General features: G+C 33.3%; 2 protein-coding genes across 3 annotated transcripts; one reads left to right on the top strand and one right to left on the bottom strand.

The window, feature by feature from the left end:
* Positions 1-12: 12 nt before the first annotated feature.
* Positions 13-2,290, bottom strand: LOC6640255 (DDB1- and CUL4-associated factor 11). The gene is made up of 8 exons (XM_002063229.4): positions 2,061-2,290; positions 1,564-1,981; positions 1,391-1,498; positions 1,114-1,269; positions 765-1,040; positions 545-700; positions 365-471; positions 13-297 (listed from the first exon to the last, which is right to left on the bottom strand). Exons 1-8 carry the CDS (start codon positions 2,244-2,246, stop codon positions 148-150), a joined length of 1,557 nt encoding a protein of 518 aa, XP_002063265.1. The 5' UTR covers positions 2,247-2,290; the 3' UTR covers positions 13-147.
* A 971-nt stretch (positions 2,291-3,261) lies between these two features.
* On the top strand, positions 3,262-23,524 carry LOC6640256 (hillarin). 2 transcript variants are annotated; one of them, XM_002063230.3, is made up of 9 exons: positions 3,262-3,415; positions 11,022-11,464; positions 13,581-13,722; positions 13,785-13,987; positions 20,451-21,445; positions 21,506-21,992; positions 22,069-22,182; positions 22,756-22,919; positions 23,015-23,524. In XM_002063230.3, the coding sequence occupies exons 2-9, from the start codon at positions 11,276-11,278 to the stop codon at positions 23,187-23,189; spliced, it is 2,469 nt and encodes an 822-aa protein (XP_002063266.1). In that variant the 5' UTR covers positions 3,262-3,415; positions 11,022-11,275; the 3' UTR covers positions 23,190-23,524. The 2 variants fall into 2 exon arrangements, with proteins under 2 accessions (XP_002063266.1, XP_023037775.1); XM_023182007.2 differs by having other exon boundaries at positions 3,274-3,310.
* The last annotated feature ends 420 nt before the right edge of the window (positions 23,525-23,944 follow it).

Here is a 23,944-nt window from a genome sequence, read left to right as displayed (position 1 = left end):
AACCAAAAAAAATAAGTGCTGCAGGTGGATGGTCGATATAATGTTATGTTTTCTATACATATGTATGTCTCTCTATGTATGTAATATCAATTTGGGTGGAGAGCAGGGATATAGAGGAGATCCTTAAAGGCTAAGCTTAGAGGGAACCTAAAACGGTGTTGAATTACGATTGGCCAGACGACGCGAACGTCTCAAAGGTTTATTATCCTGTATAGAACTTCGACGACTTTTTGATTGATTTGAATGATTGTTGGCCATATTCCGATTAAATGCGTTCAAATGCACATGAGAATCCCACTGAAAGTAGAAGAAAGAACAATTTTAAAGACATACATTTTTTTCCTACTTAAACAGGAATTCTTACCGAACCGGATACAATTTCTGAACGCACTGGATGCCAATCTAAGTCTCTAATAACATTACGATGTCCTTCAATAGCCTCTTTAATTTTTCCGGTAAGTACATCATAAACTACATGAAAAGAAAAAATGCAAAAAGTTACAAAAACTGTTGCTTTCCATTGCCACTTTGTTAAATCACTCACTTATAATACGTCCTGTGGCACAGCCAGTGTATATATAACGCTGTCCAGTTTGCTCCAAAGGTGAGAATTTGGCCCTTAGCAGGGTTTTGCTTACACGATGTCCACGATAGGTCATTATGCTAGTATCACCATCTAAAGCCTTGTGTGGGTTATAGACTAAAACGGAAACACAGAAAGCTAAGTAAATTTCTAAGAAAACATTATAATTATTCATTCTTACATTCACGTGGCACTCTATCCCAGCGATAGTCCCATGTGGTCTCCAGTTGCTGTTGTCTTGCACTACAACGATGACGCAAATTGCTTGGCTGTCGCATATCCCAAATTTTAATGCTCTGATCTTTAGAGTTACTTAATACATAATAGCCATCATTACGCGAATCTATATAAGTAATGCCATCATAGTGGCCAATAAAGGACACAACAGATTTCGATAGACTACGACTACGGAATGATGTACGCAAATCGTAGACCTTTAATAAACCATCATCACAACCTATACAAAAAAATTGATAAAATAAATTAATAGCAATTTAAGTGAACATATAACAAAATGCTTTAGTACTAACCAGCGATTATCACATTTGGATTATTGTCATTGACAAAACTAACAGCATTCACATCTGTTACGGGCATACGATGAGTTCTAACTATTTGAGTGGCTCTGGTGCGTACATCACCAACAATAACAGAGGCATTATTGCTGCCACCTATGATCGTATCACCTGAAATTTTAGATAAAACACTTTTAAAAGCCTTCGAGTTGGTATCAAGAGTGAAACTTTTCAAGGAAATGCATGGGAGACTCTGTTGATGTTGTTTTTTTCAGTTAAAGGTATATATTACCTGTGGGAGAATAGCGTAAAGAGAATATGCCCACACGATTGCTTGACATATCATTAACATCGATCCATTGACAATCATCACCAGTGCCATTAACAGGCATAATGAAAACTGACAGAGAAATCAACAAGTTAAAACAATTTGATCAAGTTGAAGGATTCATTCGAGATACTAACAAGATCGCGACCAAGTTGAGTAGGCAAAATGTTGTCCGTTCGGACTGAAATCAGCATCAATGATACTATATTGAACATCACGGGCATTAATACGATTCAATAGATGATATGTGCCCTTGAGGCCATCATAGATCCGTACATAACCATCTTGGCAGGCTGTCATTAGCTTGCTGCCATCACGATTGAATTTTGTTACAAAAATCTTTGAGTCCAAGGACATTAAACGTGTGGATTTCTGATTTGGTATATACATGTTGTTAATATAACGCTGCTGATTCGAAGAAAATGAAGCACTCCCAGGCGCGGCCACACCGTTTTCGCGCTGTTGCAACGCCTTTAGTAAATTCCAATGTTGCTGTTGCTCCCCTGATGACGATGATCCACTCAAAGCTCTTATCTCTTTGAACATGTCTGAGCCCTAAGAAAATTGCAATGTTATCTCTTGCATTAGATTAAACACATTTGGTGGGTTAATGTGTATTGTATTTCATAATTACCTGAAATTTCTCCAAGTTAGGTTTCTTTCTTATGACTGGCAGATTATTTGGATGGACGCGTGCTGGAGTTCTAAGTTCCATATCGACAGCATTTACTGTAAAATTGATCACATTAAATCCCATTTCGTTGTCCGTGGAGTCGAAACCATCGTCATCCCCTCCAATTAAACTAAGATGATTTCCCATTGAAAATTTTTGCTTATTTTATTTCAACTTTGACTCTTTATTATTATGATTGTTTTCCTCTGAAAGCACAAACACACACAAAGTAAAACAACTACACACACATTGAAAATTGAAACGCATATAATTATGTTAGAGATGGGAGTTACTTAATATGTCATAAAGAAGTGTGACAAAGTCATGAATGACTTAAGTGGCATATGCCAACATATTTATTGACTAAACAATTATACGAAACATTTATCTTATAAGATATTGGGAAGGTGTTTTTCCTGTTGCACTTTGTATACAACGTTTTTTTATCCATGTGATAAATGCCATCTCTACTCAGCTGATGGCTTATCGATAGTACGATACTTCTAAGTAGAGTGTTGAATAACGTTTAAGTTTAAAGTCGATTAGTTTTGCGGGAAATTCGAATTAAAATGCTGCCTAACTTTGGCCAAAACTGTTGAGCCACAGGCAACTTATACTTAACAAATCTGCTTTGGTGCGATCTGTGGTGGAAAAGAGATAGGCAAATAATAATTTAATTTGTCTTAAAAGTATATCAAAGCGGTTTATCCATTAGCAATTAAAACTGCTCACATTTATCAACTTAATAAAGGCACCTGCGAATAAATTACTACATCTTAATGGTCAAAATTCACTTCAGTAGTGCTGCAAATCTCTCAGTAGAGATTAGACCATATCAAAATTTTGGTTTCGGAATTTTTTCTCAATGCACATATAATCGATATTTTATCGACGTTTAAATATAAATGAATCCCGTTTATGAGCGAGTCACTCAAAGCGAAACAAATTGTTTCCGGTGATAAGAACTTTAAGTTCATTGCGAACAGATAGCCATACAAATACGCAATCCTCAAGAGCAGACTGTATAAAGACCGTATATTTATATGGATTTTTTAATGAATATTAAGCTTTTTCAAGCCTGAAGAGACGGTAACACTATACAAAAAACGAAGCTCGACTCGATTCAGTTAACAAGACAGGTAACAGGTAACAGTCTCAAACCGATCGCCGTGAACAGAGTAACGTATTTTGCGGGTTGTTTTCGAAAAGCGGTCAGTTCACTTTAATTTTTATATCAGTGTGAGTGCACTCTGCATGTATACTGTGTATGTGTGAGTGAGCGCGCATATGTATGGATGTGTCTCTGTGTGTGTTTGGTAATGAAATTTTTTTATTACATTCCCCTGAAAAAAACAACAAAATATAAAAACAACTTGGTTTAAAATGTGGTTTTAAACAAAACATAAAAACAGTGAGAATTAATCAACAACAAAAATCTTAACAATTTCAAAAATGTTTAGCTTACACAAAAAAAAAATAATAATAAAAGAAAACTATAAAACGAGAGTGCGTATGTGTATGTGAGTGTGGCTCATACCACTTCATAGATAGACATGTGTGTGACGTTGTGTGTGTGTGAAATTTATCATAAATACTTTTGCACAAGTCGCGCCCCTCTTACTCCCCCTTCAGCCCAACCCAAAAACCGAAAACGAGAAGAAAGTTGTTTAGCATAAAAAAGCTGCGCAGCAGCCGATGCCGCCGTCGTAGCAACAACAGACGAGAGCAGGAAACGGCAAATAGAAACAGAAAACAATTGCAATAAGTATGTCAAAAAGGGCCCCCCCGGCCCCAACTCGCCGCCCACTTCGACCGCTCACCATCGGCTAGAACTCCGAATGCATCCGACGCCTATCGCGTGTGTATAATCAAGGCAAAAAAAATAGAAGAAAAAAAAATTAATCATAATAATCAACACTGGAAATAATTTAAGCGAAAACAAAAACTAGAGCGAACGAGCGAACTGACTGTAACAGACAAGCGCAGCCGCAACGGCAACGTCAGCGGCAGCAAAACCAACAAAAAAGTGAAAGATTGCAAGCACATCTCTCTCTCTCTCTCACTTTTCTCTATCTCTCACTTTACTGTGCCCCCCAACTACTCCCGTTTCTTTATAGACATACACACACGCACATACACACACGCATATGCAACATCTAATCAACATCCCTTTCTCACTCTGACCGCACCTGTCAATGGGCCTGCACCAGCTGGAAATATTACAGTAATTTCGGTCACCCATTTGCCCTATTAGGTTTAGACCTACGATGCGTTTACCCTCTAATTGATAAAGCCATAAAGAAAAGGTTCCACACCAAATAGAAATGTGAAATAATAGTTATTTATGATATTATTTGATATTTGATTTTGATAAAAGTGATTAAAAGAAATGACTCAAAGAAAAATTGTTGAGGGCAGCACACATCCCAGAAATGTCTTTTAAATCTTTATGGCTAATATAGAGGCCATAATTATACGATTTTAGTTTTATAAACTTTTGTATAAGATATAGGTAACTTATTGCTCTATTTGAAGAACTTTTTGCAATCAGGGCTTTTAAAACTAAGCAGCTAACATAATTAAAGAAGATGCCATTAATTAAAACTATTTTGTTTATTTAATTATTTATTAAAGTTTTTGCCACCAATGTTTTCTTAGTTATTTATTCAAGTTTTTCCTTCCAATGTGCTAGTCAGTTAGTTATATATTCAAATTTATCCTATTAGTAGAAGCTTGATTTATAAAAAATACTTTAAAATTATTTTTTTACCTTTTATGTTTATTCATCTTTTTTGAATTTAATCAAATCTTGATATTGATGCCTCTAGGTGTGAAAATAACATTTTTCACAATATTTTCCAAGATAGTTCTCAAAAGCTTAACCAATTTCATTAACTTTGAAATTAATACATAATAAATATTGTTGGATTATTTTACCAAAATATCTGTGGTTATCAAACTTTGTGATGTTGTATTTAACGTTTTTCAAGTCGGAAGTCACCGTATATAATGTAAACTGAAACCTCGATATTACGAGTCTAAAGGAAAAACAATTTTCGTTTTATCCATTGGTTCGCTGTAGGTACTTATTATTAGTACTAGTTCTTTTTAAAGGCACTTACATATACATATGTAGATCTTAGATATATAGCGCCTTTCCATTCGCTGTACCTGATCCGGGCCTCTCACTATCTCATCCACGAGGATGAGATCAAAAAGATTGCCCTGATAAATATGTACATCTCTGATTTTGCAAAATTGGCTCACATAAATCAAATTGTTTCGTTTGAATATTTTTATTAGCACGAACAGACGACATACAAACATTTACAAATAGTTTTCCTTGATGATTTCTCCCTTGCGTCGTTCTCGTACAATAAGACTGCCTATTGTTATGGTTATTTCAATTAGCACGTATGTTCAGGTACTTGGACTTTGATTTGCTTCAAGTAAATAGAAAATGTGTAAGACAATGAGAGAAATAAAATGAGGTTAAAAAAAGTTGAGGAGAAATAAATTGAAACGTTTCATAAGCGAACAATTTTAAATATCTATATGTACATGTATTTATCTATACAAAAATTTGTTGTTTTTCAATCTTCCAATGACGCAATCATTTGCATTTTTAGATTTTTTGCCCCCAACCAGTTTTTTTTTTTATCTCTCTAGCCATATTGTATATCGGTATATCTAACATCGCTGTATGTCTATCTCTGTCTAGTGGGCAATTTAAAATCATTAAAATTGTTATTCATTGTTTTGTTTAATAATGCTGGGTTGCAACTTGCCTTTCTGCTTCTTTCTTTCTTTCTTTTACTGTTAGTCAAAAGGAAAATCAAGCAACGAAACAAAAGACTTAAGCAACAAACTAAAAATTGAAAATCATTTCATTTAGCTTATCAATTTATATTTAAATCAGTTTTGAAAATGAGCCACTTTCGTTTCCAAACAAAAAACAAAAACCTGTATGGAGAAAGGGAAGGCAACAAAAGACCTTGGATTTAGTTAAATATATATACACATATGTACATACACATGCATACATATGAATATTAGATGTATTTAGATATATGCGAAATTTTATACCATTTAGTTCCTTATTCTTAACACGGTCAACGTTGGCTGAGCAGCAGCAGCAGCAGCAGATGCTAACTTTACTACCTTGTATGATGTAAGTCTCTCACGAGACTAGCGTTTTGTCAACGCTACGCCCCCTACTTAATTCCCCTACGCCCCAAACGTCGACTCACCTCTCAGACTCTTGCTTGCCTTTTCTCTTACTGTCTTTTCATGTCCAATTACAATTATCATTACACGCTAATTATGTCAAAAAGTACGCATATATACATAGTTTAATTGGACTATTCAATCACTCGATGATGGTGATCGCATCAAGAGATCACTGACTTTTTACGGCAAAAGCCCCAATGTAGGCGTCTCCATTCATGGTTGGACACAAAACAAATTTTTTTGATCGATTTTGTGTGTGGGTTAAACAGCAACAAAATGACAAAAAAAAAAATACGGCGCCAAACGAAAAGAAGAACTACTACTTTTGTTTGGACACTTTGGAAATCGATTGAAGATGACAAAGTGTTGAAAGAATTCGCATAGAAAAGACCACACAAAAATGCCAAAGTGCTAAAGTGAGGAAGTCAGTTCTATTGTTTTTAGATTAAACGGTTTATTTACCGAATTCAGTGATAAGATCACACATTTTAAATAATTTATAGTAATTGTAATGCATTATTGGTAAATAGTCTTTTGACTATCAAAGATACAATTCTCTTAATAAGCTCGCTTGAGTTCGATAAAACAAAGGTTAGCCAAGATTGAAGCAAAGGTTAGCAAAGGTTGATAATGGGTCTTCAAATGGATCTTCGGACTTTTTAGTATCTCTTTAACGAACGAAAAATATGTAATATTTTGAAAATTAGTTTTAGCCAAAATTGTGGAAATCAGTTTTATAGGTATTGTTGGAGATATAGATAGCAAAATAAGATAAAGGATGTCGACTTAACTAGAAGGCTTTTATCAAGTACTAACGGGCATAGTTAAACTTTATATAGTTAAAATATTGTAAAATATGATTTTTCAACACAAAACGATACTCATGCTCCAATAGAAATGTGGAATTCAAATATGTCACAAATTATTTAACTCGAATGTAGAGATTCTCCAAAGGTTTTAAAACATACTTTTTTGCAGACTTTTCCATGTTTCCTAGTTTATTAGATACTGCGTATTATACAAAGATCTAGATATAACCTATATTATTCAAGACTTTAATGATTATCGTGATTGCTCTTAGTCTTCTGGAAACAAGTCATAACAGCGATGTCACCTACTTGATCTCGCTTTTAAGTCTATATCTGTCAGAAGACTTAATTGCCTACAAGTAAAAAGTACTGAAAACAATTTACGTTTCTAGATTATTGTTAATAAAGATAGGATCAATATCAATTTCATGATCTACCATTAGAAGAAATGTAATTTATAATTAGTTAGTTTCATCTGGTTAGATTATGACCTTTTTGAAATTTAAGTCAAACCTTAAATTTAAGCCGGCTCGAGGTCAATCTATCAAAAGAAGATTATTTTAAAGGCAACACAAAGAGGTGAGCAGGTTGTCTGTATAGCTAATTTCTTTGCGAGTTAAATTATCTATCTATTAGGTCAAGTAATAATAAATTTAACATAATAACAAACGAAATATTCAATTGATTTATAAAGATATGAAAATTGGCAATACACATTAGAGTCTAATAGGATTAAAACCAATGTAGGTAAGTTGTCGATATATTCGTTCATTCTTCTAGACGACGAATAAAAAACAGTTTCATTCTTTGGATTTTCGAAAATATATTCCAATTCTCAGTCAAATCTTGCATTTAAGTCGGCTCTATTCTCTCTCATCTTCTAGGAAAGTCATGAGGTTTGGATTGTTTTGGGTTTTATATTTACGTACATAGTTAATTTTAAATCACTGTAAATACCAAAACAGTTTGCTGTCTGATTAACACATTAAATTAGGTCTTACTAAAAGTATTTTCATTTCAATGTTAGATTTCCAATAAAGTTCTAATCAGTTTATCACATCTTTTTTCCCACTCCCTCTTACACATAATGACAATTGCCTCCCAACGCTCTATCTCTCTCACACACAGTCGGTTAGGCTATTTGTTATGCTCAATCGTTGAAGCATCAAAAACCATCAAAAGCGGAACTAAATTTTAATTTACAGTCAATCAAAATAATTTGGTGTTACAAAATCGAGGCTTTGTTGTTGCTGGCCTTGCTGCATTTGCATTTCCCCCGCCGCCTCTCAGACCCCCTTGCCCGTTTCTTATTGCATACAAATTTCCAAGTGAGAAATGCATGCAAGCCAAATAGCAACAAAAGCAAAAACAGGCGGCCAGCAACCTTCAATAAAACAAAAAGAAATAAAAGAAACAGAAAAAAAATAGTTGGCTATGCCGCAACTCGTGGCTAATCATAAGGCAATCGTCATCGCCGTCTACCGTCTCCCCTCTCCATCTCCGTTTGCCTCAGCTCACCCACCACTTAACGTTCATTAAACTTGAAAAGAAAGCAAAACGACTCGACTCGGTCTCGGGATGTCTATGACTTTTGTCTGTTTGGAAATGGCTGATGGAAACGGTGTTGGAATCGGAATTGGAGTTGCAACTAGCGAGTTTGTGTGTGCAACATCTGCAATCAATTAATATTACCTGCACTTGCTTTTTGTTTTTGTTGTGCTTGTGTTTGTGTGAAAAACCAACACAACACAACAATTGCAACAATTAATCAAAATGGCAAAAGGCAACTTGGTGGCACAACAACATTGAAGGAGTTCATGCAACAAGTTCACTTACAACATAAGGTCATTGCCTAGTTGAAGACTAAAATACAAAAACAAATTAAATCCCTTCACAGAAAATAACCAAAATCATGATGGTTACTTAATTAAAATTCATTAATAATACCTACTTGAATTTTCTTAGTTTTGTTTGAATCATCTTTAAGCTGAAGAAAAGAAACTGCAAGCGGAATTTTGTATACCCTTCAGTTTCGAAACCAATATTATCATAAAGCCAAACAATTATGATCGAAATTTTGACCATAAAGTTATAGGACAACAAAGAGAGCCAGTTTCTTCCATAGAAGAATGACTTTAAACATGATAATTAGCCGTGTAAGTTTGTCGAATTCGTTTTCAAATAAATTTGTTCATATGATTTCGTTTTAATCCGTTTACCACTTATTGTTAGACTGTGAACTATTATTATGATATTTGTAATCTTTTGTTTTTTATTTTCAATTTGAAAACGTCTTGTTTATCGAACCGATTCGGATTAGAGAACAGGTCTGAATGCTTTTTTATTCCAACAAGATCTTATATCGTTAAATATTGTTTTCTTTTTCCAAACATAATGGTTAATTACTTCACTTTTAGTGAAACTAAGAGATCATAATATATACCAACAAAATGTGGAAGAATTTGTTCATACAATGTTATTGAAATTAGCTAATTTTAATAATTCGCCAACAAAATAAGACTTAATTTGAGTTATGTATTACACCAAGGATTACAATATGGAATTCTTTCGATTAAATACCGTTCTGTACACTTATTATATCAAATGAGAATGGAAAGATTGTCCAAATTAAATGAAGAATCAATTAAAAATAAAAATGTAAAAAATGGAAAGCAAAATGTAGCCTCCTTTGTTGATATTTCGACTTAAATTTAGCATTAAACATAATTACTTTGGTTTATGATAAAGCCAAAAGGTTACAAACGAACTTCTAAAACCTACATCAAAATATTTTAAATATATTGCCAAATTCTAGCCAATATTAAAAAAAAAAATTTTTATAAATTTCCCATTCTGCACTTGCCTAAAGTGAAAAAGTTAGGAGAAAAGGAAATACACCAACTTATTTCTAAGATTACCAATCGTAAATATAGCTCATTACAACTAAGGCAAAAGTAAAGTTAAAAAGTAAAAATGCATCGACCTGTTAACTATAAGGGATTTTTTTACAGTTGTTTTCTTGAGAGACCGTAATAGTTATAAATTATATTTTTATAATTCAATAATATTCATTTTATTTGATTTGATTCTAGTTTATTTATTAAAACTTTTAGTGCTTTTACTTATTGGCTTTAGAAATAAAGTATAAGAGTTGGAATAACAAAATTTTTATAGTTGATGTAAAATTTTGGTCTACATTTTTGTTTACAAATGTTTTCATATTTAAATTAACCTTTTTAATGAAAATTTTATACATTTTCTCGCTTTGTTATTGTTTAAATTGAACATGTGACTTTTCACTGAATTTTTTATATTTCAAAAGACCGCTACTTCCCTTTATATTGAATTTATCTAAATCTAAACTTAATCTAAACTTTGAATGACTTTTAAAGGAACAATCGTCGTTTTTATCAACTACAGAAATATCTATGATTACGTTTTAAGTGGAATTTGATGGAGAGAAATGGACGAGGCCGTCAATTATATAAAAAATCTTAAAAAAGTGTTTAATTTTAAATATAACTAGCCAAAACTTTTTAATTAAACGTTTAATGTAAGCTCAAATCTTAAGAAATTCCATAGAGCCGAATTTATGTTGTTTGTTACAGAATTTTAGATTAAATAAAGAATTCGTAACTTTTTAAGGCAAACTCCATATACCCTTTTTACAAGAGTATTTAAATGAAAGTTTTTGTTGCTGTTGTTGTGTAGATCTACGCCTTCACAATTTTAATCTGTAGACCAATTTTGGTATTTCTTTTTTTTTGTTTGATTGGTGAATAAAACTACCGAAAATGGAAAATTTCACCTACGTGAAAAATAAACACAATCAAATAAAAACCTAAACATATTAATTAAATTTTGTTGTAAACTAATTTTTCAGACGAAAATGTGGTCACCATAAACAAAAAGACACAGACGACGACGACGACGAAGAAGAAGAAGAAGCTGCCGATCAGAATACAAGAAAAATTTGTACAAGCAGCAAGTGAAATTCCTGGGCAAAATAAAAGGAAAAGTAAAGTGAAAAAGAAAACCAGTCAATAGCAACAACATAAATCTAGAGACTAGACCGCAACCAGCCCCCCATTATCATCATCATCTGCATCAGCATCTGCATTCAGCATCATCATCAGCATGTATCGGCCAAATTTCTACGAGTCAACTTGTTTGCGATGCAGCGAGACTGTCTATCAGGTGGATCGCGTGGGGCCACTCAAGGATTTCACATTCTTTCATTCCGGTTGCTTTAAATGCGTACATTGCGGCACTAAGCTAACGCTAAAGACATATTTCAATAATCAGCATAAGCAGGATGATAAAGAGGTGAGTGTGAAACGTAACGGAAGATCATGGAGGAGGCAAAAAAGCACAAAAAAAACGAAAGACTTAGGCGACAAACTTGGCAGCGGCAGCAGCAGCATCAGACCGCATTAAAATTATTTGCACAGCTGCCGTTGTCGTTGCCATCGCCTTTGGCGCTTTTTTTTTTCTTGTTGATTTTGTTTTTGTTGCATATGCATAATAATAAATAACTTTTGTTATTGCACTTAGCCAAATGTGTGTCACAGTTGCCACCTGTGTTGATGTGTGTGTGTCTTTGAGTGTGCGTTTCTGCGTGTGTGTGTGTGTGTATATAAGTGATCGTGTTCGCGTTTGTGTAGGAGAAGCTGTTGCAATTGCTGTCTATCTCTCTTCTCAGTTTCTTTACTCAGTCAACCAGAATGACTAAACGAATTGATTGAAATGGAAATAAGAACTAGATTTATCTTAACATTCTAATGAAGTAACATCGAAAATGTGGAAAGGCATGCAGTTAAATAAATACCGATAGATTTTCAATAAAACAAAAGTAAAATAAATAAAATCACTACGAAAGTTTAGGAGTTTATCGGCATAAAAACAATTGTGGAAGCAATTGAAAAAATCAAAGAAATTTAACATATTTTTAAAATCTTTAAAAATGAAATTTGTCATGAATTAATAATACCGCCCAGAATTTAGAGGGTGGTTTGAGGAAATCGTTTTATAAATATATATTTTAAGTTTCTATATTTCGGCCACTCATCGGTGGTCGTCTTCAGGGCAACTAAAAAAGGAATACAAAAACAAACTGTTTTTCATTTTTTCATTTATACAAAAAATTGACCTCGAGCCGGCGAAACATATCACAAATATTTCAGGTTTCTTTGATGATTAAAACATGATTTATTTAATTCAAAGACCCAAAAATGACTTTCAATTGTATACCTCATATATGATCACTTTTTATTCCGGCAAATGAGTCATGTATGATCAAAAAAATGATCTCATTTATAATCATTTTAATCAGATAGAGGACTCATAAAAAATTCACATAAGATCTGAGCTGGATATGTTTATTAAAACAAATTACCATATGTGTTTGAAGTTCCAACATTGAAAAAGTGGAATAGCACTCAATTACAATTACATAAATACCAATAGATTTAATATGAAAATAAGATTGATAATCAAAAAGACCTAAAGCGACTACAATCTGAAATAGGTGGTAACTAACTAAAACTAGCTTATTTCCAATTATTAGAAATCGACAGAGAATCAAATTTGAGGTTTAAGATTTCATTTATAGCTACTGAATTATCGAAATTTTTAAGTAAATAAATCTGCTTTAAAACATATAAAACATCAACATTTTATAATAATCGTATAATTATAAGCCTCTCAAAAATTTAGTATGACTACAAAATTAATTTACCAAAACTTATACTAATATATTGATTACTTAGTTGGTACTTTAAAAACTTAGGTAAGGTATATAGACAGAGTAATGTCTTAACTTAAATAAGTTTCTACAACTAAATTATTGCTCACTTATAAATAAATAACAATGTAATTAATATTTACATTGTAAAAAAAAAAACTATATATTAAGTTTAATCCCATAGATATTGGTAAAAGTTGTAATACCTCCACTGTACTTCTTTCTTTCTTTATTTTAAAATTAAAAATTGATTTCTGGTTTCAAGTCGCTTTTTAAATATCAGTATTAGACATAAGCATTTACCATCAAATATTTAAAATAAACGAAAGATTCTGTTTCATCGTAAACTTTTAAGAAAATAAATTCGTGTAATCAATGGAAGTAAACTAAATTTTGTCAATTTTTATAAACTTAAGTCATTCAGGTATCATAATCCATTAAAAAAATTTACTAAGGCCTCTAGTTATACAGTTTTGTAAGATTTGAATATTTTTCTAAAAGGGAAAGTTAGGTTTTCATTTCAACATTTTGATTTTTGTAAAAAGAAGATTCATTTTAATGAATTCTGAATGAAAAGTGACTAAATAAAGTTTTTTCTAATTTGAGATTTTATCTTAAAAATTTTATGTTTTCTCTTAATGTAAAAAGTTCTACTTATTTTGCCAATCTCCATTAATTTGTTTATGTTTTGTCCTCAAGGTCTATTGCAGTTCCCATGTACCAAAGAGCGGACCTGGTCATCTCGATCAGACTTCAGTGGGCATACGTCAGGCCTTGAATGCGCCACGAACCAATAAATTTGTGAATGAACAAATACGTGGAATACGCAGCGAGATCGATGGTAAGTAATAATAACTAGAGATACACACGAGTGTATATGTATTTCTTATTCCCTTTGATTAGGTGCTCCATTGGGCGGATCTCGCCAGTCCACACCAAATGGCTATGGAAATGGACGTGAGGTTAGCTCACCATCACAAAATGAATCCGATTACAAATACGGAAGATTCGATGCCAGTGCCTTGCATATAGCACACGCATTGAAACAAACGGAAATACAAAAGGCCTACAATAAGGCACGCGAGAAGCCAATTGATTTCTATTTGGTAAGTCCAAGAGATTATATCAAACGGGGAGGGAATGGAAGTGTGTATAGATGAAGAAGATTCTCTCTAACTGGCCGCAAATTAAGAAATTATTTAGTGCAGAACATCTAATGAAATTTAAGTGGCGGCTAGCGGAGAGTTAAGACTGTTTACTGCTTTATAAATACATATACATACATACATACATATATATACTAACTACATACTTAGACTATGCGGGAAGTCTCCAAGCTTCAACGGATTGTGCAATGTTTTGCTTTCATGGCTGGCTACTTGAAGAGTTTAATTAATGCAATGGTAATGTTTGTTGTTAGAATAACTCATGATTATGTAGGCTACTGTGCTATTTACAGCAATTGAGTAAACGTCTCTCTGTGTGTGTGTGTGTTACCAAGTTGCCTAAGCGAAGAAAAACAACAGAAAAATTTAAATGAATAAGTTTATCTGCTTGGCTAGTGATGCTTCAAAACAAATATCTTTTATGCCATTTTCATACATTAGACAAATTGTTCAACAAGTTTAACATAAAATTTATACATATTTTTTTAACAAACCCTAAAAAATATTAAATTATTTTTAAGTTTGTAATACTTTGCTAAAATACCACACAAAAATTGACCATAATTGTTTACAAAAATAGCCCTAAAATAGTAAAAAGAAACTTTATTTTATTCATTCTTTGACTTAATACTATTACTATTATATATACTTTATATATATTATATGTATATAGTTGGTTCTTAAGACTTTAAAAAGTATAACAAGGCTGTAGTAGCAGCTAGGGACATCCAATTTTAGTCAGTTTTACTTTTTAAGTCGATATATACACCTAGAAATTTGAGAAAGTTTCATGAACATTTTAACCAAATCTGATAAATATGTTCAGAGATATAGCTAAATTTGTCGGAATGTGTGTAATGGACTCCTGAAACTTGAAACTTTTTTTCGCGTTGCGTTTTTCTTAAAACCATGTTTTTCAAATCCGTGCCCATTATTCTTAAAAAACTACTAAACAAATTTTATTAGTTTTTTTCAAAATATTTCACGACAATACGCAGTTTTAGTCAGAAATTTTTTTCTGTTGCATAGTTTTTTTATGGTCGCTGGAGTATTAAATATTCAGCTCAAAAACCAATATTCATGTTCAAGCTTCCGCCATTTTCAATATGGTCTATGACAAAAGCTATATATTGGTATCTAAATTGAAATTTGTGGACACCGAGGACGTTGTTTTTTGTGAAAGAGTTGCAAGAATTTTACAATATCCTTATACATCTTGTTATACCCTAATAAAAATACTTTTACTTCAAGATAATTAAACTCCAAATAACCAATGTTAAGCAGTTCTCCTTGTAAAAAAGTTCAAAAATTACATTTTTTTCGGCTTCCAGTTGTTTACATTTATCCCCTTAAAGAAAGTATTTTTCCATCTGGCATAACAAGTAAAAACTATAACTTTTTTGTATTAGGTTTATTAAAAAGCAGCACAGAAAACACAAGGGATTGATAAATATAATATTGGATTGGCTATTAACATAAATTATTGTTACTTTTATGCTTATATGTAAACTAAACTTCATTGAAAAGTGTAAAAAACAAGAACTAAATGTAAATAACTTTTTGCATTAAATAAAGCTTTTATTAAGGACTCGCTTTCATTGAGGAGCTGGAGAATTTGGCTAACTAATAACTGAAATCGATATCGTTAGATGGTTGTAAGATCGAAAGTGATCCAATAGGTCATCTCTTCAATCTACATATCCAGTGCGTATGTATGTCGCACAACTTTCATTGAGTATAATCCCTGATTTATATGTACATACGTATCTATGTGGCACTATTTTTTTTAAAGTGTAGATTACATTTGATCTCTTCTTCGCTCTTTCTCCTGTGCCTTGGCTTGATTATAATTTATGATCTTGCATTAAAATTGGCAGCACTCTCGTTTATCAGCTGACTTGAATCTTTTGCTGCTGCTTTTTATCCATGACTTGGCACTTGTCTCCATGACTTGAATTGTAATCTCCGTCATGATGTGGTGAAAGCATTATAATCGCATTTTACGTAAAGCAAAGCAAGCAAAAAAAAGTCAAATTTAAATTGCACAAATTCCTCGCAATGCCAAAAAAAAAACCACAAAAATAAGAAAAACGAAAGAAAAATAAAACCGATTTTCTTTCACTTTCCAGAATGCCACACGCAAAGCTACAACTAAATGTTTGTTAGTCTCTCTGTGTGTGTGTGTGTGTGTGCATATACATTTTTTTATTGCCATGCTCAATTTAACAAATTTCGAACAGGTGTCTGTGCGGCAAATAAAACACACACACAAAAAAAAAAACAAAAAGAAAAACCACAAAAAACTTTAGAAATATGTGAAAAATTGCATGCATGCAATCATTAAAAATTTTGCATGTTTTACACACTACCAAGCACACACCCTCACACACACACACACACAGAGAAACACACCCCCGCCCACCGTTTCGCATGTACCGAAAACGCCTCCTCACCACCTCCACCCACTAAGAGCAGGTTTTCATTTTTGGTCACCATATTTTGACCACTACTGTGCTTACAGTGCTTGCTGTTTGTCTGTCTGTCTGTCTGTCTATCTGCCCCGTTTGCTTCCCTGCCAGCATAGATTTCCATATACGGATATGACGATGGCTAAAGTAAGTGCAGCAGCAGCAACAGCAGCACAAACCACCAACCACCAGCACCACCACCACCATTGCGGCCACAGACAATGCCGTCACCCGTTGCCACTTGTTTTTCCTGTCTGTCATGCGTTGCACAGTGGTATGCAATAGGTTTTATAGGTTTATAGGACGTTTATATGATTCAGTGAATATCTTTAAAACGTTGCTCAAGAAAAATAAACGGATTCCACTATCGAATAACCTGAAGTCAAGGTTATTATACATATACACGTCTTCAATTTGGAGGTTCACTTATATTTTATTTTAAATTCCTTTCAAATCTTTTCAACAAGAAAATATATTAAACTTGCAAGACTTTATTTATGTACATTATTGTAAGGTTTATTTGATTTTTACCCTGAGCTCTATAACATAGTTAAAACAACATTCCGAGCCAATAATATGTAGAGTATCCTGTCTCAAATTATTAATATTAAATGTGCCACACTGTATACATGTATTTACATACATTGAGTGTGAATATTCTCGAAAAATAACATGAATACAATTTATATTTCTTCAAATCGAATTTGTTATAAATAACTTGATGTCACTGTGCCAACATTTCCAACATATGAATTATTTGTAATACCTGAAAACGTATTGTTATTGTTTCCTTGGTATTATGATTATTATACTCTTAAGTTTTGACTGCCTAATTATTGTATGAATTTTGTTGACCATTTTTCTTCATTTGTTTAACCACTGTGCACCTTGGACTTGCTTGTTGTGTGTTTGCTGCGTTTGCTAAATCTAAAATTATGCGCGCTGCTCACACACCAAAACAAAGTGAAAGTAACCGTTACAAAAAAAAAAAAAACAACAACAACTAAGCGCAGTTTAGTTTTTTTGTTGTTATTGTTGTTATTGTTACTATTACTGTTTGATTAGTGCGACCGGCGCACTAGGAGAGTCATTCTTGTCGAGACTTGTCTACTTTTTGCTCTCTGACTTCGACTTTAACTATTTTTCTTTCTTTCTCCCTCTCGCCCTTATGTAATGCACGCTTAAACACCTTGTAATAACTGTGTAATTTGGCTAGACTCTCACGCAGTCGCCGCCGCCGCTGCCGCTGCTGTTGCCGTTGCGTTTGTCGCTGTCGTCGACACCGCAGAGACACTTCCTCATAGTTGAAAGAGCTTTTTGTGGTGCCAATTTAACAATTTATGCCATTTTCTTTCTGTTTATCTCATTTTGGTTTGGTTTTAGTTTTGGTATTTTTTCTTTTTTTTTTTTTTGGTTATGGCTTGCGCAATAATTAATTTCAACATTTTTGGACTTTCGTTTTCGTTTCGTTTTGATTTGGTTTGCTTTTTTGTCATCATCATCATCATCATAGTCATCCTCATCATCCATACAAACATAGCTGAGCACCCTGTGGGCGTCATAACTGTAGTCGTCTCAGTTATAGTTATGGTCATATTTAAAATCTACTCTAAGCCGCTCACGCAATGCCAACGTCGCTGTCGGCGTCGCTGCTCTGCACTGCGCAGAGTGGCCATTGTCAATGAACCATTTAGTATGGTTGTTATTGTTTTTGTTGTTGTTACTACTGTTGCTTAATTTTTTTTTTGTTTTATAGAGTTATTGTTTGAACTTGACATTGAATTTTGGTTTTTAATTGCATATTGTTATTGTTATTATTTTTATTGTTTTTCTGTTGTTTGTTCCTTTGCTGTTTTTCTCTTTCTTTTGCCCGGAATATTGCATGGCGCTAAAAGCTTTTGACAAGCCGGAAGCTATAATTTACCAAAAGAGCAACAACAAAAAGTAGCTTAAATTGATTTAAACTATATTATTTGGCCAAATGTGAAAGGAAATGGAATGCACACAAAACATTTGTATGCAATTTGACTTTGAAACTCCAAAATAAGGAATTTAGTTTTATATATTTAACACTCAAACTTATAGAAAGTATCCGATATTTTTTTAGACATAGTAAATCGAATATTTTGCAAAAAATATAAAAACCTTTTTTATAAATAATCAAATTATTCGAAATAATACTTTTAAAAAGTGGTATACTTTCCAAAAATTTAAGTTTTTTTTATCATCTTTGTCAGAATATTTTTTGCGAAATATTTGAAAACATACAATTAATATTTAATTTTAATTATGCTATTTAAAAGTAGCTCATTTTTATTATTCATGTAATAAATATAAATTAGGGTTAGACACTTTTTTCACATGTTGGCTTAGGCCAACACATCTTGGTTTAGACCAAGAGTTAAACTAAGACTATATAATTGTTGTTAATAAGTAGTTAGAAAGAAGGAAACAAGCAAAACATTCATCAAAACATGATCAAGGTTGTACACTTTTTAAAGTCAGAAATTCAATATTTGATGAATTTTGAACTGATTAACATACAAGTTAAAAAAAAACATAAAATAGTTTTTCCCTATTCTCATGCTATATGACAGTATCGGAAGATCTAGAGCATTAGGGTCTAAAAAAATTGATTTTTCAATGAAGAGACTGAATTGTTTTTGCTTTATATGTAAATGTCTTAGTTTTATGTGTAAATAGATGTTTTATTTAAAAGAATTATACCAAAAATTATGTCTAGTAATGGAAATCTTTTCCTATACAATGCTGCTATCCATAGTACACTACTACAACAATTTAAGCTATGTGTATACACCTGTACCTTGCCTTACCTGTTGCCATCTTAGCACGGCATAATCTTTAACCGGTTTTTAAAAAAGACAAAATAAATAGTATTCACTTTTTTAAATCTAGCAATAAGAAACTTTTAAGGACATAAGGACCTTGTAACAGAAAGAAACCTTGAAACCCGTTTTCTAGAATGAGATGTAAATTTAGTGGTCTATTTAGTGTATTAAAACAAAACACACAGGCCGACATATTTGAGATCATTTTTAACATTCTATACTATACTTTTGGGTGCCCAATTTCCAATCCCAAATCCCCTGTTTTAGTCAGTATAGGTCTCTAATGCATAACCGAATTATTCATACGACAACTGGTACAACTTTAATTTGATGCTATGATCAAATCAAATGAAATTTATCAACTATAAAAATTATTTGCATGACAAAAATTTTCTCTGATAATAAGATAGATTTGATTAATTAGGTTCTACCAAGTTGATTCTTACTTTAAAAGTTTTTGATCTAGAAAATATTTCAATTATAAGAACATACATATATATTATTTGTTTATATGTTTAACAAATTAGATTTAGTAATAATTACAAAACGTATCTATAAAACAATGAGCACTTTGATTAAGTTATGCATTTTTAAGACGTTATATATGTTCTTCATAAAATCTTAAAAATCTCCCTCAATTTTTGAACTTCAAAAACAGAAAACAGATTTAAAAATCTATAATAGAAATTCTGTAAGTTTTTCCTTAAAAACTGTAATAGAAATTCTTTAAGTTTCCTATTGATTAAAACGATGGAGAAACTACTCTTTGGGGGTTATCGAAGATGCACGCAATGCGTAGCCAATGGAGTGGTAATGGGAGTGGGAGTTGCCGCTGCAATTGCAACATGCCTAATGTTGGATATTTTTATATCTTCGTTTTTTTCTGAGTTTTTGCAAAAGCCTCATCTCAAGCGTGGCATTATAATTAGCCAAGTTAACAAGCCAAGCATTGCAAAAACAACAGCAACAAAATTAGCCACTGCAAAATGCATTTTTTCGTCGTCTTCGTTTTCTGTTTTTCCCCTTTTTTTTTTGGGAAAAAAGCTTTCTCTAACCTCTCTGACGTTTTTGTTTGCTTGTTTTTAGGCTCGCGAAGAGCAGGCCCACTTGGAGATGAAACATCGTAAAGAGGAGGATGATTTATATCGTAAATTTGCACGGAAACGTGAGGAAGAGGATCGTAAGATACAGAATGAATTCCAAGATGAATGGGAACGAGAGCTTCAGCGTTTGACACATAAATTTGAAAAGGAATTGGCCACCTCCAGACGAAGTCGAGATGAGGCCAATATCCTGACACTGCGACACGAACAACAAAAGGAGGATCTGGAGAAGAATATGACCCTGCGGAGAAGTAAGAAAAAGGAGAGTATCACACGCAAAATGCTCGAACATGAAAGATATGAGACAGCTGCCCTGGTCGATCGACAATCGAGTGAAATGTTGGAATTGATTAGTGCCCGACGATCCGAATATATGCAAAGTGAAAGCATATTCCTTGACGATGAATTCAGTGAAGGAGCCGTGCCCATAGAATATCCATTGAATGCTCCTGTCCCAGCTCCACCAGCTGTATCAAAATTCCAGATCTATACCGATCCCATAGAATTCGAGGATGTTGATCGTATTGCCATTTCGGTGGCCCAGGAAGATCAGAAAACATTTACAGATCTGGTGCGTCAATTGGTGGGACGTTGCACCACAGACATCGAGAAGGCACGCACCATATTCCGCTGGATAACGGTCAAAAATCTAAATGCCATGCACTTTGATGATGATCTGCGAGGCGACACACCCATGGGACTGCTGCGTGGCATTAAATATGGCACCGAGAGCTATCATGTGCTCTTCAAGCGACTCTGCAGTTACGCCGGTCTCCATTGTGTGGTCATAAAGGGTTACTCGAAGAGTGCTGGCTATCAGCCGGGTGTCAAATTCCAGGATTCACGTTTTCGAAACTCATGGAATGCTGTCTATGTGGCCGGCGCCTGGCGTTTTGTACAATGCAATTGGGGTGCCCGTCACCTGGTCAATGCCAAAGAGGCACCCAAACAGGGCCGTGGCAAAAATGATAGTCTACGGTAAGAATGAAAACTCCTTTAAAGAGAACTCGTTGACATTACATTTTTTTTCTATTTCAGCTATGAATATGATGATCATTATTTCCTTACCGATCCCAGGGAATTTATCTATGAGTTCTATCCCCTGCAGGAGGAATGGCAATTACTGAAACGTCCGATTACCTTAAGAGAATTTGAGAACTTGCCATTTGTGCGTTCTCTATTCTTTCGCTATGGCTTACATTTTGCCGATGAGGGTTATGGCGCTGTCGTCTTCACCGATGATACTGGCGCCGCCACAGTGCGCATTGCCATGCCCACGGATATGCAAAGTTGCCTCATCTTCCATTACAATCTCAAGTTCTATGACAGCGATGAGGAACTCTCTTATGACGGTGTCTCGCTCAAGCGTTTTGTCATGCAATCGGTTATTGGTAATATTGTGGCATTTCGTGTTCATGCCCCATGTTCGGGTGCCTTCCTTTTGGACATTTTTGCTAATGCGGTAACACCCCAGGAATATCTCACCGGGGAGCCCATGAAATTTAAGTCCGTGTGCAAGTTCAAGGTGCGTTGGCATATACAATTGCTGTGTGTGTGTGTTGTGTCATAAATCATTTGTTTCGTTCCATTTTGTTACCCAGATTTGCTGTGAGGAGCTACAAACAGTTATGGTTCCATTGCCAGACTGTGCCAGCGGTGAATGGGGACCAACAAAGGCCACGAGACTCTTTGGACTTATACCCATTACGCATCAGGTTATATTTTTAAATGATATTTTATCATCTTTTATACTCTTTTGTTGTAGAATTTTATCAAATCTTAATTGGTTAATTTCCTTTAATAGTGAATTTTAAAAAAGACTGCGTCACAAAGCAGAAACTTATTAAGGAAATATTTCAGATACTACTTATCATATATTAATTATTATTAGTATCTAAAAAATTCTACAATGAATTGTCCTTGTTGATGGTTTAACTTAAGGCTGTGAAATGGGGTGAACTTTGCCCCTTATAGTATGCAAAATGCTGATAACAATGTGTACGTTGTAAACAAATTTTTAACTTTTCGAATGCTCTTTAAGTTAAAAATTGTCTATAAACTCTTGTTTACTGCGAGAATTATAGTTAATAGGCGCAGAAACTTGGATTATATATTTTAAAAAGCCCTTTTAAACTGCCTATAGTCTACTTTAAGGGGCAAAGATAACCCATTTCACAGCCTTACTTAAAGTAAAAAGCTTACAAATATTTCTAGTTTGACTTCTTAGTCTGAACTAAACTCATTTAAAGAAGTTCTATATAAACTTTTTGACTGTTTTGGTTTTACAGGATCCTTTGATATTTGCTGGACGCAGTTTAGATCTACAATTCCGTATGTCTCGTCCACTCACCGACTTTATGGCCACTCTACATAAGAATGGCATTGAGGAAAAGAAACTGGCCAAATATGTGACACACAATACCCTGGATGACATAGTTACTTTTATTATCAAGTAAGTGCCTGCCCCCGATACTACTTATTTAACCCCATTTTCAATTCTTGTTATTTCATGATTAAAATAATTTTCTCTCTGTTGCCTGCTTGCAGTTTCCCCGAGGAGGGTCAGTATGGCCTCGATATTTACACACGCGAATTGGGGGCCCCACAGCATCAACAACATCATCATCATAATAACAACAATTCCTCATCCTCATCATCGGGCGAGAAGCATTTGCTGACGCATTGTTGTAAATATTTAATTAACTCTTCGAAGCGGAATTGAGTTTTGCTTTTTGACCACAGAGAGAAAAGAAATAAACGAGGAAATGCAATATTAATTATAGTCTATATGCCTAAGCAAGATAATAACAAAATGAAACAAGAAACTAAATAACAAATTATTGAATTATATATTTCCAATAATATCACAAAAGAATAATAACCCTTTTGAACAGGTGCTAAGAACAACAACAAAACACAGCTCCCTTTTAATTAATTAATAACAATTTTTTTGTATCGAAATCGCAACTGAAAACCATGTAAATACTCTAGACTCTAATCATTAGATCTTAATGCAGCCTAAAAATCTAAATCAAAAAAACAAACCAACTTAATTATTAATGCTTAATAATTTATTATATAAAAAAAAAACGCAATGTTTTTTTCTTCTTATATCTATATATATATATACAAATTGGATTTGAAATGTTTAATGTTTTTGTTTAAGCGTTGACCCACTTGCTGAAAAATCATTTAAGTATCGAAAGAATATTAATGATAATGTGAATAATAAAAAATATTTGATATACAACACATTTAATTGCCTCAAGTGGTTTGTTTGTACAAAAAAACATGTTTAATAATTCTACTGCTAGCAAATGTATGCCACATCTGTCCATAATGTCCTTAATAGTCCTGCCAGGAGTACTGGTTCATCAAGAGTTTTATGTTTCTTCTTTAATATTGTGTCCGCTTGGTTATGAAAATTTTTGTGCCATACTTTTAGGGTGCACTCAACATTTAGAGTGAACTTTGTTT

This window comes from Drosophila willistoni, assembly GCF_018902025.1.
Source record: "Drosophila willistoni isolate 14030-0811.24 chromosome 2L unlocalized genomic scaffold, UCI_dwil_1.1 Seg196, whole genome shotgun sequence".
In the NCBI taxonomy this organism is placed as follows: Eukaryota; Metazoa; Arthropoda; class Insecta; order Diptera; family Drosophilidae; genus Drosophila; species Drosophila willistoni.
This window is presented reverse-complemented; position numbering and strand designations above follow the sequence as displayed.

Excerpts from the sequence above, each read along its gene's own strand:
- LOC6640255 (XM_002063229.4), bottom strand. The coding sequence starts at position 2,246 with ATGGGAAATCATCTTAGTTTAATTGGAGGGGATGACGATGGTTTCGAC. Across the intron at positions 1,041-1,113 it reads TCCAAATGTGATAATCGCTG|GTTGTGATGATGGTTTATTA; the intron begins GTTAGTACTAAA and ends TTTTTTGTATAG. Across the intron at positions 701-764 it reads GGATAGAGTGCCACGTGAAT|TCTATAACCCACACAAGGCT; the intron begins GTAAGAATGAAT and ends TTTCCGTTTTAG.
- LOC6640256 (XM_002063230.3), top strand. The coding sequence starts at position 11,276 with ATGTATCGGCCAAATTTCTACGAGTCAACTTGTTTGCGATGCAGCGAG. Across the intron at positions 11,465-13,580 it reads ATAAGCAGGATGATAAAGAG|GTCTATTGCAGTTCCCATGT; the intron begins GTGAGTGTGAAA and ends TTTGTCCTCAAG. Across the intron at positions 22,920-23,014 it reads ATAGTTACTTTTATTATCAA|TTTCCCCGAGGAGGGTCAGT; the intron begins GTAAGTGCCTGC and ends GCCTGCTTGCAG.